This window comes from Bubalus kerabau, chromosome 1, assembly GCF_029407905.1.
Source record: "Bubalus kerabau isolate K-KA32 ecotype Philippines breed swamp buffalo chromosome 1, PCC_UOA_SB_1v2, whole genome shotgun sequence".
In the NCBI taxonomy this organism is placed as follows: domain Eukaryota; kingdom Metazoa; phylum Chordata; class Mammalia; order Artiodactyla; family Bovidae; genus Bubalus; species Bubalus kerabau.
In genome coordinates this window covers 85462734-85479866 of record NC_073624.1, presented here as the reverse complement: position 1 = coordinate 85479866, position 17133 = coordinate 85462734, and the positions used below count along the sequence as shown (strand labels likewise).

The 17133-nt window shown below is 36.5% G+C and overlaps 1 protein-coding gene across 5 annotated transcripts in view; it reads left to right on the top strand.

Moving 5' to 3' along the window:
* ADAMTS20 (ADAM metallopeptidase with thrombospondin type 1 motif 20) overlaps window positions 1-17133 on the top strand; it is a 203690-nt gene that overhangs the window by 100157 nt on the left and 86400 nt on the right. For all 5 annotated transcript variants that reach the window (XM_055581294.1, XM_055581285.1, XM_055581273.1 and 2 more), the window contains 10 exons: window positions 3244-3370; window positions 4936-5146; window positions 5285-5449; window positions 6175-6339; window positions 8602-8721; window positions 9322-9429; window positions 10808-10972; window positions 11068-11358; window positions 12136-12297; window positions 14103-14279. In XM_055581294.1, the coding sequence (XP_055437269.1) occupies window positions 3244-3370; window positions 4936-5146; window positions 5285-5449; window positions 6175-6339; window positions 8602-8721; window positions 9322-9429; window positions 10808-10972; window positions 11068-11358; window positions 12136-12297; window positions 14103-14279 (1691 nt within the window). The remainder of the gene's footprint in view (window positions 1-3243; window positions 3371-4935; window positions 5147-5284; window positions 5450-6174; window positions 6340-8601; window positions 8722-9321; window positions 9430-10807; window positions 10973-11067; window positions 11359-12135; window positions 12298-14102; window positions 14280-17133) is intronic.

The following is a 17133-nucleotide window of genomic DNA, read 5'->3' as shown; positions in this document are numbered from 1 at the left end:
GTATTGGTTTCAGCTTTCCTTTCCTTTTTCTTATCTGTTGCTCCCTTGGCCCTCTCCTCTCCTGCTCTCACTTGGCCATGTTGCTTTTCAGGCCTGTTACCCGGCTGTCATCGTGTGCTTTCCCTTCTTTATCATCCTGTGAGGTCTCTTTAACTTTCTTCTGTGTTGGATTCCCTGTGTCCCAAATTCTGTGAATTCCTCTTTTTATTTCCTCCACTGAGGATAACATAGCTGTCGGACATTTCCTGAGAAAGCAAGGCAGTTTTTAGAGACCTTTCCTGTCTGAAAATAGCATTATTCTGTTCTCACCCTTGATTGATAGCTTGGCTCATATAAAATTCTGAGATAGATTATTTTCCTTTAGAATGCTGAAAATCTTGTTTTCCAATTTCCAGTGCTTGGATATGATACTTCCTGGTATAGAAATTTTGTGTCTCCCCTCCTAAATTCCAGGAGTGAGAAATGTCAGGACACTGTGTGTTGGGTTGGCTTTTCCTTTCATCTATTTCCCTGGTAATTAGGATGCCTTCCAAACTGGAAACACAGATTCTTTGATCTGAGAAGTTTTATGTATGATATCTTTGATAATTTCTCCACATTAAATTTTCTCTTCTCTCTTTGTAAAATTTATATTGTCTGGGTATACAGCCTCCTGGTCTGATCTCTTATCTCGTAATTTTCTCTCCAAATGTACATTTTTTTCCTTAGTGTTTCTCATCAACAGCTTGCTTTTGTTTCATGGATGTAATACCTGTGTCCGTGAGAGTATTAATTATAGTCTTGGAACTTTCTTCTTCTCCCTGACATATTTATTTCCTTTTAATTCTGTTTCTGCTTATTTAGGTCTCTTTTGTGTGAGTTGTCTTTCCTATATTGCCTACTGATCCTTTGATGTTTATTCATATTTAAGACTAAAATGCTAATTGAAAGTCCTGTGTGGGTTAAATAAGTCTTCTTATAGTTCTTTACTGTGTCTTTGGGGGAAAGGCTCAAATGTTGCTGTCACTTAATCTTTCTTCTTGAGCTAAAGAGTTTTCCAAGAAAGGAATTCTCCCATCTTCTGATGGCCAGTGAGGGGACTGGAGAAACTGTAAAAATTGGCTTGGAGCCAGAGGGAAATGGAGGGTGAGCCCAGTGGGCCTGAATCTCATCATTTCAGCATGGAGACTTTTATTGAGTCCCTCTCTTTTCAGTACAGAGCTTCCCCAGCTTCCCTCAGCTGCTGTGTCTGTGCCCCCAAGGTCATGTGCTCTGGAGCTATGCTATCCAGTATCCGGTATGGTAGTTACTAGCCACATGTGGCTAGCCCATTGAAATATGGTACAAGTGTGAAATGCACAATGAATTCTGAAGGCTTAGGATGAAAAAAGAATGTGAAATATATCATCAATAGTGTTTCTGCTGACATCATGTGGAAATGATCCTATTTGGATATTTGTATCTTTTTACTTTTTCATGTCACTACAAGACCATGTAAAATCACATGTGGTTCACATTGTTTTTATTAGATAGCGCTACTGTTGACTCTTAGGTGAAAGTCTGACTGTTCTTCATGAATACTTTTCAATCACGTCTCCATTTTTTCAGGCCTATGCCTTACACATTCACCTCTTCAGGGGAACCTGGTGTTTTTGATTCCTGGGCTTTGGTTGGATTCTGTGGCATGAATGGTTTGTTTCTTACTTTCTTCCTCCACAGGCTCAGGTTTCAGCTTCCTTGGCTCTGTTAAAATAGTAATTTCCATCTTCTTTTCATATTTAAAATTTCCTTTTCCTGCCTACTGTTCCCTCTTTTATTCTTTTAGGTTTTTGCCTTTTCAAAATTCTTTATAGTTATTTCAGATGGTATGCATGCAGAGATAAACATGCATGTTCATGTTTCGCCAACTGGAAGTACACAGTTGAACTTGGAGAAAACAGAAATTCGATCATGCCACTGACAGCTTGAACTTTTTCCTATCTCCTCATTGTGGAAAGTGCAAAATTCAGTCTACTCTGGCCTCTCTGACTTCTCTAAGTTTCCTTCATTGTGGTTATGCACCATATAAACAACTGCTAAATCTCAATGACTTAGAACAACAAACATTTATTTCTCGCTCATACTGTGTGGTGGCTGCTAATTGGTTCTGACTCTTCTTCAGCTTGTTATTTGCATCCATGTCATTCTCAAACAAATTAATAGACTTTATTTTTTTAGAGGGGTTTTAGGTTTGGGTTCAGTCCCTGGGTTGGGAAAGTCCCCTGGAGAAGGGAACAGCTACCCACTCCAGTATTCTTGCCTGGAGAATTCCATGGACAGAGGAGCCTGGCAGGCTGTTGTCCATGGGGTCACAAATAGTCAGACACCACTAAGCGACTTTCACTTTCACACTAGGTGTATAGAAAGTTGGGCAAAAACTGCAAAAAAGTCTTATATTCTCTTTTCTTCTACAACCCCTCCCCAGTTCCCCTATTATTACCATCTTGCATTCATGTGGCATATTTATTCCAGTTGGTCCATTATTATCAACTGAAATCTGACCATGCTGCCTTTTCATTCAGGATTCCAGGCTTGATTGATCAGCCCCATCTGGAGAAGGCTGTTTTAGAAACAGAGAGATAAGAGTTGGCAGAAGCAGGAAAAGACTTTGAGAGCTTCTGCTTGGAACTGGAATAGTCATATTCCCTTCCAGGTGGTTGGCACAAACCTGCTGTCAATGGGCAGGGAAGTCTGCTCCTCCTCCGGGAAGTTATAGAAATGTTGTAGCAAGTAGAGATGTATAATTTTGTTGCAGTGAAAAGGCAAGCAAATAATGGGGAGCAGTAGTATACTATATCATATCAGCAAGGACTCTGCCCACTCAGTTCTCCACTAGCAACCCTTCCATCCAGCTGTAATAAATTTCTTCTTACTTCACACACTTGCCCCACCTTCCTTACATTTCCTTACTCAGCAAACTCCTCAGTGTTTCAGGATTCAGCTTGCTTATTGTAGAAAGTGATTCCTGACTAGTTCAGTATGCTAGCCTATTTGTATGCTATGTTGGAATTGTTTTTGCTTTCTTAGCTGCATCCTTCAAGCTTTTAGCAGAAGTAAATTATTATGAACACATGTATACCTGTGGCGGATTCATTTTGGTATTTGGCAAAACTTATACAATTATGTAAAGTTTAAAAATAAAATAAAATAAAAAAAAATTATTATGGAACATCTCCTTATGTGAGTTTTCCTTTAATTTTTATTTTTCATTTGACTTTGGCCAAGGTCTTCATAAAAGAAAAATTACTTGTGTACGTAAGAGTGATCATATGGTCGTGTCTGATCAAAGCTGTGACCACTTACCACTTCCATTGCTGGTGACTGAAAGGTGCAATACAGACTGTGAACTCAGGTAAGAAAAAAAGAAATAACGTATAATATAACCAGATAAAAATCAATAAGTGAGATAAGATGTAAAGAATCTACTGCAGTGCCTGGTATAAGGTGGACATGTAATTAATGTCTGTCCTTTCCCATTCCCTTAAAAAAACTTTAGACCCACTAATTTATTGTGAAACTCACCAATTGGTTTGAGTTTTTTATTCATAGTATTTGCTGAATTTCAGTATAGAGACCTCAATATTTTGTGTAAGAAATGGAAACAGATTTGTCTGTAAAATAAATACAGGAAAACTCTAATCTGAAAACCTATGGTTTTAAGCTCTGAAACAATACATTTAAGCATGATCCTCTAATTCCCATTGAACTCATGTACCAATAAACTTTTAAAGTTTGAGGATTAGAGAATCGATAGATTGATTTGTCTATCTTATCAACATTTTGTCCATTAAACTTTAAGTAATGAGATCCTAGACCATGGCAGGCAAGTTTTTTCTTCTAAAATTCTTGTCATTTGTTTTCTTGTGGTGGGTCTTACAGTGATGCTAAGAGCAATAACCCCGTCTAGCAGGCGACAGTCAACGTTCAGAGATGGCCAGAATCTCCTTTACTCAGCAAGGATGAGAATTTTTATGTACTTGTGGTGGTGTTTGGAGACATGTGGTGCAAGGCTCATGGTAGAATGGCATGTACAAGTTGCATCCTCTGCCTTGCTGTAGAGTGAAGTGCAACGAAATCCTTGAGATGCTGTTCAGATGGAAAGAAGCTCCATGAATTCTCTTCTTTGCTGTACTGCCGTGCTCATACTGAGAGATTGCTTGAGTGTAATTGGGATAATTTGGCTAACGCTGGCAGATTTTACTTGTGGAAAAAAAAAATGTTCTCTCTGAAAGCATGTCTAAAAGTAGATTATATGAGTTAATGAGAAAATGTGATATGCTTTATAAAGACAAGTTTACCAACTTTTAAAGGCTTTTGATGTAGTTATGTTCCCAGATGTTCTCTGATCCTCAGTCAAATAAAGATGTTACATAGGGAGACACCACCTGATTATAGGTCAGATATATTTGGTTATAGTTTTAAATCTGCCACTTAGTAACCTTAATCTCAATCTTAATCTCAACCAGGTGTTTTCAAAAGTCTAGGGAGAGGCTTGGGATTCCTAGGAAGAGAACCCAAATTTCCCTGGGGTTCTTCTAGGGTGAGGCTTGTGGTTCCTCCAAATGCCTGGGTGTAGTGCTGGTTCCCTACCTCCAGCTTTTATGGATTTGGAGTAAATGTTAAATTTTATTTAGAGAAAAGTAAAATTTCTGACAGAAGCCAAGCATATATACCATTTGAATGCACAGCACCACTGAGCTTCATTTTCTCATCTATATGATGAAAGTTTGGACTCTCTGATCTCTAAGAAGTTTTCATCACTAAATCAATGATATATCAAATATTTTTATTGTGGCTTGTCCATAAATTCTAACATAATTTTTAAACTTGAATAATATGTGTGAATTTTTCTGAATCCATGTTTTAAATTGTGTTCATCAGCATACCTTCTAAGCATAATAACATCATTTTTTATAGGTGGCACATCACTGGCAAAAGTGAATGTTCAGCCCTTTGCGGTCAAGGATACAAGTCGCTGGACGTCCATTGTATGAAGTATTCCATTCATAAAGGACAGACTGTTCCAGTAGTTGACCACCACTGCAGTGACCAACTTAAGCCTCCAACCCGAGAACCCTGCCATGGTGATTGTGTCTTAACCAGGTGGCATTATTTAGAATGGTCTCAGGTACAAAGAAAAAAGTATAGCTTAAGAAAAGTTGCTCCTTTATTCTACATCTAATTAAATATTTGTCACTTCAGAGAAGCGTTTTGTTCAACTTTTTATTTCGTGTCCATTTCGCACCACTTTTCTTTTTTTAACCAGTGTTCCAGGAGTTGTGGAGGAGGGGAGAGGTCTCGAGACTCTTACTGTATAAATAACTTTGGCCACCGTCTTGCTGACAGAGAATGCCAGGAACTTCCCCGAGTGACAGTAGAGAATTGCAATGAATTTTCCTGTCCCAGTTGGGCCACTAGTGAGTGGAGTGAGGTAACATTAAACACTTGAGGCTTAGAATTATTATAACATTGTACAGGAGATCTTTGTAATGGAAGGCTATATAATCCAAAAAAATATTTCAATTTGCTTTATCATTTGGTAAATAACTGTATTATCAGGGTAGTAAAATTTAAAAATGGCTGGTCCTTAAGCTATTTACAGCATCTGGCCAAAAATGACATAATTGGTGTTTAATCTAAAACCATTTTCATAGTGGGCTTTCCTGGGGGCTTCCCTGGTGGCTCAGATGGTAAAGAATCCTCCTGCAATGTGGGAGACCTGGGTTTAATCCCTGGGTTGGGAAGATCCCCTGGAGAAGGGCATGGTAACCCACTCCATTATGCTTGCCTAGAGAATCCCCATGGACAGAGGAGCCTGGCAGCCTACAGTCCATGGGGTCACAAAGAGTCAGACACGACTGGGTGACTAAGTACATTTTCATGGTGTGCACAGTAGGCTGAGATACATACTTGTTCTAAGATCGGTTTTGTATCTTTATTTCTGGAACAAATAGATGTTGTGCTGGGATTTGGGCAGCAGAAATTTGGGGTGGCTGATTTTACCCCATGAAGATCTCTGGTTTTTCTGAGGCGTGGAGGGAAAATATCCTTAAGGATGATCTTTAACTGTATTTGAATATACAAATTGATCGTTGCATTTTTTTGGGTATTTGTGTTGACTAATACTGAAAGTAATGGTCAGTTGGATTTTTCCAGTGTCTGGTTACCTGTGGAAAAGGAACAAACCAGCGGCAGGTGTGGTGTCAACTGAATGAAGATCACTTGAGTGATGGCTTCTGTGACCCAAGCACCAAGCCTGAGTCTCAAAGACCGTGTGAGCTTCATGCGTGCACTTCCTGGCAAGTAGGACCTTGGGGTTCTGTGAGTATATTACAGTACATGCACTTCTGCTCTAATCCATCATTACAGAATAGCACAGAATTATAGTATATTCAGTCTTTTAGTGGCTGCATCTAATTTTGGGTGGCTCTTGGAGAAAGATTCCTGAAATGTAAATTTGTACCTGTACAATTTTTTCAGTACTGCTAATTTTGCTGTGGTAAATATTCTAGCTTTGACTTTTAACTCACTTTTGTTAGCCACAATACTACAAATTTCTGTATTCAGTATCATGCCATAAGCCGTAATAGAAAAGAATATGAAAAAGAATATATGTATGAATAACTGATTCACTTTGCTATATGCCAGAAATTAACATAGCATTGTTAATCAGCTGTACTTCAGTAAACAATTTATGCTTTCACCAACTTTATGTAAACTATGCATTTTCATGTTTGGTGCCTAAATTATTCGTTCTCCTGTATTTAGAGTAGCCCTTGTTGGGAAGTTTTCCCAAACAGGTGGTTAGGAGATAATCTGATGGATGAGTTGTGAGCAGCTTAATATTCTGTGCAGATTGCCACACTTGCAAGGAAAACTGCTCTCATCTGCCCTTTAACTCTTTCCTGTTCTTTTCTTTCTTTATCTATTCAAAATTTACTTAGTATATTAAGCGACATGCATACACCAGGTCAATTTTGAAAAGTATTTAGTTTGCCTAAACTGTATTGACTCTGCCACCAAAATATGAAGCTTCTATTGATAGTTTTACATGATAACTTTTTAAAGATACAATAATAATTGCCATTTCAATTTCACTATTTTCAATTCAGTTCAGTTCAGTTGCTCAGTCGAATCCAACACTTTGCAACCCCATGGACCACAGCACACCAGGCCTCCCAGTCCATCACCAACTCCTGGAGTTTACCCAAGCTCATGTCCATTGAGTCGGTGATGCCATCCAACCATCTCATCCTCTGTCATTCCCTTTTCCTCCTGCCCTCAATCTGTCTCAGCATCAGGGTCTTTTCAGATGAGTCAACTCTTCGCATCAGGTGGCCAAAGTATTGGAGTTTCAGCTTGAGCATCAGTCCTTCCAATGAACACTGATTTCCTATAGGATGGACTGGTTGGATCTCCTTGCAGTCCAAGGGACTCTCAAGAGTCTTCTCCAACACCACAGTTCAAAAGCATCAATTCTTCTGTGCTCAGCTTTCTTTATAGTCCGACTCTCACATCCATACATGACTACTGGAAAAGCCATAGCCCTGACTGTACTGACCTTTGTTGGCAAAATAATGCTGTCTAGGTTGGTCATAACTTTCCTTCTAAGGACTAAGCGTCTTTTAATTTCATGGCTGCAGTCATCATCTACAGTGATTTTGGAGCCCCCCAAAATAAAGTCTGTCACTATTTCCACTGTTTCCCCATCTATTTGCCATGAAGTGATGGGACCAGATGCCATGATCTTAGTTTTCTGAATGTTGAATTTTAAGCCAACTTTTTCACTCTCCTCTTTCACTTTCATCAAGAGGCTTTTTAGTTCCTCTTCACTTTCTGCCATAAGGGTGGTGTCATCTACATATCTGAGGTTATTGATATTTCTCCCGGCAATCTTGATTCCAGCTTGTGCTTCTTCCAGCCCAGCATTTCTCATGATGTACTCTGCATAGAAGTTAAATAAGCAGGGTGACAACATACAGCCTTGACGAACTCCTTTTCCTATTTGGAACCAGTTTGTTGTCCAGTTCTAACTGTTGCTTCCTGATCTGCATACAGATTTTTCAAGAGGCAGGTCAGGTGGTCTGGTATTCCCATCTCTTTCAGAATTTTCCACAGTTTATTGTGATCCACACAGTCAAAGGCTTTGGCATAGTTAATAAAGCAGAAATAGATGTGTTTCTGGAACTCTCTTGTTTTTTCGATGATCCAGTGGATGTTGGCAATTTGATCTCTGGTTTTCTGCCTTTTCTAAAACCAGCTTGAACATCTGGAAGTTCACGGTTCACGTATTGCTGAAGCCTGGCTTGGAGAATTTTGAGCATTACTTTACTAGCGTGTGAGATGAGTGCAATTGTGTGGTAGTTTGAGCATTCTTTGGCATTGCCTATTTTATTAGTATCTATATAAATTTGAATAAAGATGTATGTTGATTAAATTTCCTCATTTTAAGTCTAGAATCTGGAATAAAGGACTAATAAAAATATCTACTGAAAGTAGATTCTTAACTGTGTACATGTTAAGAAAATTAAGTCTATGTAATGTCTGAGCGATGGTGTTCCGTATCTGCTTATATTCTTCCAGTGCACAGCCACGTGTGGACAGGGGTACCAGATGCGTGCTGTGAAATGCATCAACGAGCTGTTCAGTGCAGTGCTAGATGACAGACTGTGCCATGGAGCTAGTCGCCCAAGTGAAAGGCAGGTAAACAACACCTCTCCATGGATTATAAACAAAAATGTTTGATACAGGAAGATTATTGATGTGTTAAAATTATTTCCATATGTATTTTTCCACTTAAACGTATATGCCTTAAAAATGTAGGTGGGCATCAGAGAGTTTATTGTTCTTGGTTTTGGCAGCTTTATTGATGGATTTGTTTTTACTCTTCATCTGATATTGGATCACTCATTTAACTTATGTTTCCATCCTTTGAACTACAGAAGGATGATGCATTATTATGAGTATAATGAACTTCTCAAGTGTGGCTTAAGGTAGTGATCTGTGTTCATTCAGAAGGTTTCAGCTTAGTGATATTTTTCAAAGACTATTACTCTTTTCTTTTTAAATCATTGGGCAGAATGATCCAAACTTTAACCTTCAGAGTCAAACTATCCACTTCTAGCCCTTGATAGTACTTTGTGCTTTTGGAAAATAAAAACCTTTACATTGCTTATTTGTAGTTTACTATGCAGCCGTTCTTGACTTACATAATTGAAAAAAGAAATGAAGTATAGGACTTTAGTATCAATCATAGTGTTTAATTCATTAATGTTTCATGAGGTCCATTTTTCTTTTGAACAGGATTGTATTGTTACACCTTGCCCAGTTATCCCTAAAATTGGGGCCACTTCCTTGCCAGCTGTTCCCGTGAGAAAGATAACACAATGGCGATATGGTTCTTGGACCCCAGTAAGTGAATTTCTTTAAGAGAGACAGTATTTCTACTATGGAGGCTTTCAGTTGCTCCAGATTTGCCAAATTAATATATGCATTCATTCTCAGGTATTTTGATGGAGATGGTGTTAGAAGAGCATAGGGTTTCAGATCAGATCAGATCAGTCACTCAGTTGTGTCCGACTCTTTGCAACCCCATGAATCGCAGCACGCCAGGCCTCCCTGTCCATCACCAACTCCCGGAGTTCACTCAGACTCACGTCCATGGTGTCAGTGATGCCATCCAGCCATCTCATCCTCTGTCGTCCCCTTCTCCTCCTGCCCCCAATTCCTCCCAGCATCAGAGTCTTTTCCAATGAGTCAACTCTTCCCATGAGGTGCCAAAGTACTGGAGTTTCAGCTTTAGCATCAGTCCTTCCAAAGAAATCCCAGGGCTGATCTCCTTCAGAATGGACTGGTTGGATCTCCTTGCAGTCTGACGGACTCTTAAGAGTCTTCTCCAACACCACAGTTCAGAAGCATCAATTCTTCCACGCTCAGCCTTCTTCACAGTCCAACTCTCATATCCATACATACATGACCACAGGAAAAACCATAGCCTTGACGAGACAAACCTTTGTTGGCAAAGTAATGTCTCTGCTTTTGAATATGCTATCTAGGTTGGTCATAACTTGCCTTCCAAGGAGTAAGCGTCTTTTAATTTCATGGCTGCAGTCACCATCTGTAGTGATTTTGGAGCCCAGAAAAATAAAGTCTGACACTGTTTCCAGTTTCCCCATCTATTTCCCATGAAGTGATGGGAATTAGGTAATTTAATGACTAAATCCTGTTCTGTCTTTCAAGAGCTCTGTTTCTGTGGGCAAGAATTTAAGTTTTCTAGATCTGTTTTTTAATCCTACCAAATAAGGATAATATTTATGTCATAGGTTGTTATGAGAAGCAGATGTGATATTAGACTTTTATTAGATTTGGAATATATACTTGCTTTAGTCTTATATGAAAGATATATTTTTAAGTTTCATATATTCTCTGAATATTTTAATTATGAGAGTCTATCTTCTCTATTACCTAGGTCTTTCAGAGTTGTCTTAAATGTTATCTTAAGATTCTCTTATCTATAATCTTTTTTTTAATTTTGACAAATAGCTAATCACTATTCTGAAAAGTTGAGTGTTTTGTTTTATTATCACAAGCATTCTGATTTGTGAAGTTTATTTTTTAAACTCATTGGAATATTCACTGCCCTGTCTTTGACTCAGAAATGATGCCAGGTGATAATATTTATAAATTAAGTTTTTTCAAGAATCTTGAGGTTTAGAAATTTGAACAACAACCAAGTGTAAGGGATGTAGGAGTGTCCTGTATAATGCTTTGGTATTATTCAATTTTTCAGTGCTCTGTGTCTTGTGGAAGAGGAAATCAAGCCCGCTATGTAAGTTGTCGTGATGCTCATGATGGAATAGCAGATGAATCATTTTGTGCCCACTTACCCCGACCAGCTGAAATAGCTGTCTGTTTTAGCCCTTGTGGAGAGTGGCAAACAGGGAATTGGTCACCTGTAAGTACTTTTTTGCAAACAAAGTGAAATGAGAAATTTAAATATAATATTTGAACTTTGAGGTAATGCAGTTTATTGGCTAAATTTGTGATCAGTGTTCAGCTTCCTGTGGCCGTGGAAAAATGACTCGACAAGTTTTATGCATCAACTATCATCAGCCAGTTAATGAGAATTACTGTGACCCTGAAGTCCGCCCTGTGATAGAACAAGAATGTAATCTGGCAGCCTGCCCTCCCACGTACAGCCACTTTCCGAGTTCCTCTGAGCAGCCAAGCCATTTTCCAGGCAGGAATTTTCCATTAACTCACAAACCAGAAGATAATCAAAATCAGGGGGTCCATCCATCAATCAGAGAAAACCAGTGGCGAACAGGACCATGGGGATCAGTAAGCCCTCTTTATTGAGTTATACTAATTCTGTAATTTTGTTATGTTATATGGCCTTTTAACAGAAATGTACATAATGACATTAGATGCTTTTAATGCTAATTATTTCTGAAGATCAGTAGTTTAAATCTTAAAAAGATTAAGCAATTTTTGATGCAGATTGCAAATCTCTAGAGTTCTAATTGAATTATACCCTAATGTGGTATTATGATTACAGAGGAATCCATTTGAAAAAAATCTTAGAGTCCATTATAGTAAAAATGAAATCTTTTAAGTGTTAAGATTACCAATGTCTATGAAGAAAAATATCAAACCCAGAAATTACTATGATAACAGTGCAGTAAACTGGTGTAAAACCATGATTACTTTGTACAAAAGGTACAATTGTGGTTTGTATTTTGTATGAGATTAATGATACCAAGCAAAGAAAAATAACGTGAAAGTTGGGAAACTTAACATTATCTTTTTTTTTTTTTTCCTTCCTAGTGAGACCTGAAAACTTGAATTCCTTTTTACTTAATGCCTAGGACAAGGGTGAATTTTTTATGGCAAACTTTAAAGATTTACCTTCCTACCAATAAATTTTAATGAAACTCATGGTAATACCCAGGTTTTTTTGACAGATATTCTTTATTCAAATTATGATTCCAAAGGGAGGGTAACTTGGCGAGCTTGAAGTTGAGTCAAAGAACTGTTTTTCTTTTATCTTAGTGTTTTGTATGTAATTTTGTGACATGGAGTCTCAGCTTGTGTGTCCCTGTGTTCCATCCTTTCCAGTGCTCTAGCAGTTGTGCTGGAGGTGTTCAACGCAGAGTTGTGGTCTGCCAGGATGAGAATGGACAAAGTGCCAGTTACTGCGATGCAGCGTCCAAACCCCCAGAGTCAAAGCACTGTGATTCGGGACCTTGTCCACAGTGGAACTATGGAAGCTGGGGAGAAGTAAGTCCTACTGTCTCCTAAACTTGTGGAAATTATGACAGGCCCTAAGACCGAAAGTTAAGCACTTCATACCCTTCCTGTTGAATAATCTTACTTCACTATACTAGACAGATTTTTTAAAAATTGAGTCACTAAAACTATAATCTTTTAATAAACATTGTATCATGGTATAAATCACTCATTTATGATAGGAAATATATGCTCCAGATTTTTGACAGAATGCTATGTGCTAGCCAGTAGGTGACTTCCTAAACCTCTCTACGGAGAAGGCAATGGCACCCCACTCCAGTACTCTTGCCTGGAAAATCCCATGGACGGAGGAGCCTGGTGGGCTGCTAAGCCTGGGGTCGCTAAGAGTCGGACATGACTGAGCGACTTCACTTTCACTTTTCACTTTCATGTATTGGAGAAGGAAATGGCAACCCACTCCAGTGTTCTTGCCTGGAGAATCCCAGGGACGGGGTAGCCTGGTGGGCTGCTGTCTATGGGGTCACACAGAGTCGGACACGACTGAAGTGACTTAGCAGCAGCAGCAATACCTCTCTAAAACTAGTATATTATTGTCTTAATTTCTTAGAAAATTAATTGATATAAAGACAGAAAAATAGAGTGATATGTAGGCCATGTTAATATCCTATTATGGAACCATTCATTTGATGAATCTAAAATGAATAACTATCAATTATTGAGCACTTTCTTCATGTCCTGACCTTCTTTTAGGCACTGGGATATGAGGATAATTTTTAAAATGGTTGTAATAAATACTAATTCCACCTATATTATGCATGAGAAAGAAGAAAGACTTACATTGGCTTTGGATAAATAAAACAAGCCACCTAATTTAATTAGTCAAATATTTGTGTTTAATGATTTTTTAAAAATTAATTTATTAATTTTTGATTGCACTGGGTCTCTGTTGCTGCGCTCAGGCTTTCCTTAGTTGCAGCAAACTGGGGTTCCTCTTTATTGCAGTGCTTGGACTTCTCATTGCAGTGGCTTCTCTTGTTGCAGAGCACAGGCTCTAGGCTCATGGGCTTCAGTAGTGGGCAATGCGCGAGCTCAGTAGTTGTGACGTATAGGCTTAGTTGCTCTGCAGTATGTGGAATCTTCCCGGACCAGGGATCAAACCCCTGTCCCCTATATCGGCAGGAGGTTCGTATCCACTGCACCGCCAGGGAAGTTCCCTGTTTAATGATTTTCAGTACCTATTTTCTGTCCATTGGGAATTTGGAAATCATTGTTTAAAGATATACTTCTGATCAGGTGCTAATAAAGTATGTCTTTAAAATATACTTCTACAATTTTCCAAAATGAAAGTAACTTTTTCAGTTGTGAGTTAATTCTTGTGAAAATTCAAATAATTTGAAAAATTGTGAAAAGATATGAACTTTTAATATTGATACATTTCCTGCCAGACTTTAGTTCTGTGTGGGTTTCAGAAATAGGTTCATTAATTATACATGTTGCTTTGCCACCTGCTGTTCTCATGTAATAGATATATTCAACATCTTTCTGTCTTTATAAATTTAGATTTCCCTTCATGGATACATAGCTATGTATCTTTTGATAGGATACCATATACATTATGTAGTTATTACCTATTACAGTACTAATTTTCAAAATTTTGTCTTTAAAAAAAAAGGATGGAACTGAAACTTTGATTTATTTTTGAAGAAATGTTGAGAGTTATGAAGAAAGGATAAACTTTAAGCTGTAGCAGTTCTGATTATGTACTCATCACTGAATCAACCAGCATAATATTCTCTTTGAAGCCACATAGTTTTTCTCTTCCTTCTTATTTTTAGTGTACACAAACGTGTGGAGGAGGAATAAAATCAAGATTTGTAATATGTCAGTTTCCCAATGGCCAACTGTCACAAGAGCAAAACTGTGAAATGTTGAACAAGCCACCTAGTGTGGTACAGTGTCATATACATGCTTGCCCTGATGATGTATCATGGCATCGGGGACCATGGAAATCGGTACGATAGTACTCTTATTTTTATCCTTCTGTTTTGTTTTATTCTGTCCCTTTTACTTTAATTTTCTCTCTTTATAAATTGTGATGCACACATTTTATCTTCCAATATTTTTTAAAGCAGACCATTGGCCATGTTGGCTTGTGTCATTAAATTTGATAGTTTGAAAGAGTATTCATTCAAGTACTGTAATATATACATATATATATATATATAATAGTTTTACATGTATTTATTTTTTATAAGTGAATTTTGAACCATAGCACTAATCTAATGGAAGTGTTTTTCTCCAGTACCGTTTTGGCTTGCCACAAATTAATTGAAAATGTTTTACTATTTACATTTGTACATAATGTTAACATTGTGCTTGTAACAATGGCAAGTTAAGGCTGTGTCTTGTTTGAGTGTATAACTGTTTGTGGCTTTTGTCTGTCAATGTCCAGTAACTGATCTAAAAGCAAATAACATTTTTATAATTGTTAAACTTTAATATTTTGTTGGAAATGTGAAAATATTGTATTAAAAAAGAGAAATTTACTTACACAAAGTAAATTAATTGTTTATAATTTGTTACATACATCATGAAAAAGTATGATTTATGTAGTAATTTATATGAATGTTCATATCTTCCACTGTGTGGAGTTACTGTATTTTGGACTGTTTTAATTTTTTATTTTTTGAAGCCATAGATAAAAATTCATAAATAGTCATGAATGATTAATTTCTTCTAGTATTTTTTAACTACCCAGGCTTTGAAGAATAATTAATATATAGATACAGTAAAACTAGCATTTTGGTCAATTTTGATATTTTAAATCACAAACAACCAAGTATACTTCTTTCTGGTGATAAAATGATTGGAGTCTATAATCTATTTATAATTAAGATTATAAAGTTAAACAGTTCTTTATTTGGAAAATAATTAACTCTGATTTTATACCCGAACCTGATGTAGGCACTTGTTTAGCTTCACCCAGGTCAAAGTTTTACAGTGAAATGTAAACCTGTTTCAATTCATGCTATTTGAAGAACAGGTCAAGTTCTAGTTCAGACTAAATTCATCTTTTTAGTCACTATGACTGATACAAAACAGCAGAGCATTTTAACTTTATGGGAAGATCTTAAATTGCTGCATTAGAATTAGAGAGCCATAACTTTTTGGGAGCTAACAAAAAGCATTTTGCTATAAGCATTCACATATGTACTTAAAATGTTCACTGACCATGTGCTATATCCTAGGGACTATTCTGTCGTGATACTATAAAGACATATTTGTTAGCCTATGGAGTTTACAATCTAATTGGAGAGATATGAAGTCCTGTAAGAAGTCACTATAGATTTTTTTTTGTTAGTCGTTTTTGGTTGGAAATTCACTTTCTCTGTACTATATCTGTTACATTTTCTTTTGTTTTATTGGTTTAATTATAAGCCTAGTCATTAATAAGACTTAATCCATAGATTGCCTTCTTGGAATTTGCCTCAATTGGGACAGCAGACATAAAGGTTTTATTTTCTCCATTCATGAATTCATTCATTCACAAAGCATTCAACATTTACTCATGGCTTCTGCTTTGTGCTGTATATTGAAGTTCCTAAAATTAAGTGGTCTGAATCAGATCTTCTATATCAGGGATCAGCAAATTATCAAACCTGGCCAATTGTCTATTTTTATAAATAACTTTTATTGGAACACAGGCGTGCACATTTTTTATGTATTACCTATGGCTGCTTTTGAGACTTTCTTAGACTCAATAGAGACTTTCTTTTACGATAGAGACTGACCCTCAAAGCCTGAGATATTTACTATTTGGTCTTTCTGGGGAAAGTTTGTTGATTCCTGTTCTATTTAATAAATATCATGAAACTTTAAAAATTTGACACACCTAAATTTATAGCATATTGGAATTGCAAATATTCATTTGGAGTCAGTTTTAGATTTTTTGATCCTTTGTTTAATATTTTAAAATATTTTAAGGTTTATCAATCTTTTCTACATATTCACTATAGTATTTACATAATTTTGCCCCATCTTTATTGAGATATGTAGTCATATTGTATGTTTAAAGTGTACAACCTCACAAAATTTTGATTGTGTTGGATTCCATCAAATGCTATATTCCAATAATTTGTATCATGATATTTTTTGGTATGTCATAAGTGAAAAACCCGAATGTTCACTAAAGACCCTTTGCAGAGATAACTTTGTCAACCTCACAAAAACAAGTGACCAAGAAAACAATAATTTCAAATTACAAAATAGTAAAACAGAAGTATATAATTCTTCATTGTTTATTACATGTCTATCCCACAAAGGAGTTCATTGATTAATTCAGTCTTTGCACTAGTAAAGAACTAGTAAATTGAAGATAATTTAAAAATTACAATAATTTTATTTATTAATTTTTAATAAAGTAAATATATATCATTAAAGTTTCTGGATTTCTTATTATATGAAGAATTTTAATCCTTAAATTAGCCTTTTATATTAAAAGGGTTTAAGGGATCTGAAGTTTTATTGTTAAAACCAGTTATAACTTTTAATTTACCTCTTTCAGTGTTGCTACGTATTAGCCAGATTTCAGAATACCTCTTATTAACATATCAGGTTAATATTCTTTAATGCATAACTTTAATTTCAGAAGATCCTATTTACTAGGTTAGAAAAGTAAGAAAACGTGTATATATGTATATAAGTAAACATATATAAATAACATGAAATCTTAAATACTTTTCATTTTAAAGTAAAATTAAAGTACCAAGTGCTAAATAATTAAAATGTAGCTAGGAATTAAGTTGTAAATATACATGTAAATTTTCTCCATGTTGGAAACTTTATGTTGTAATAATCTATAAGCAT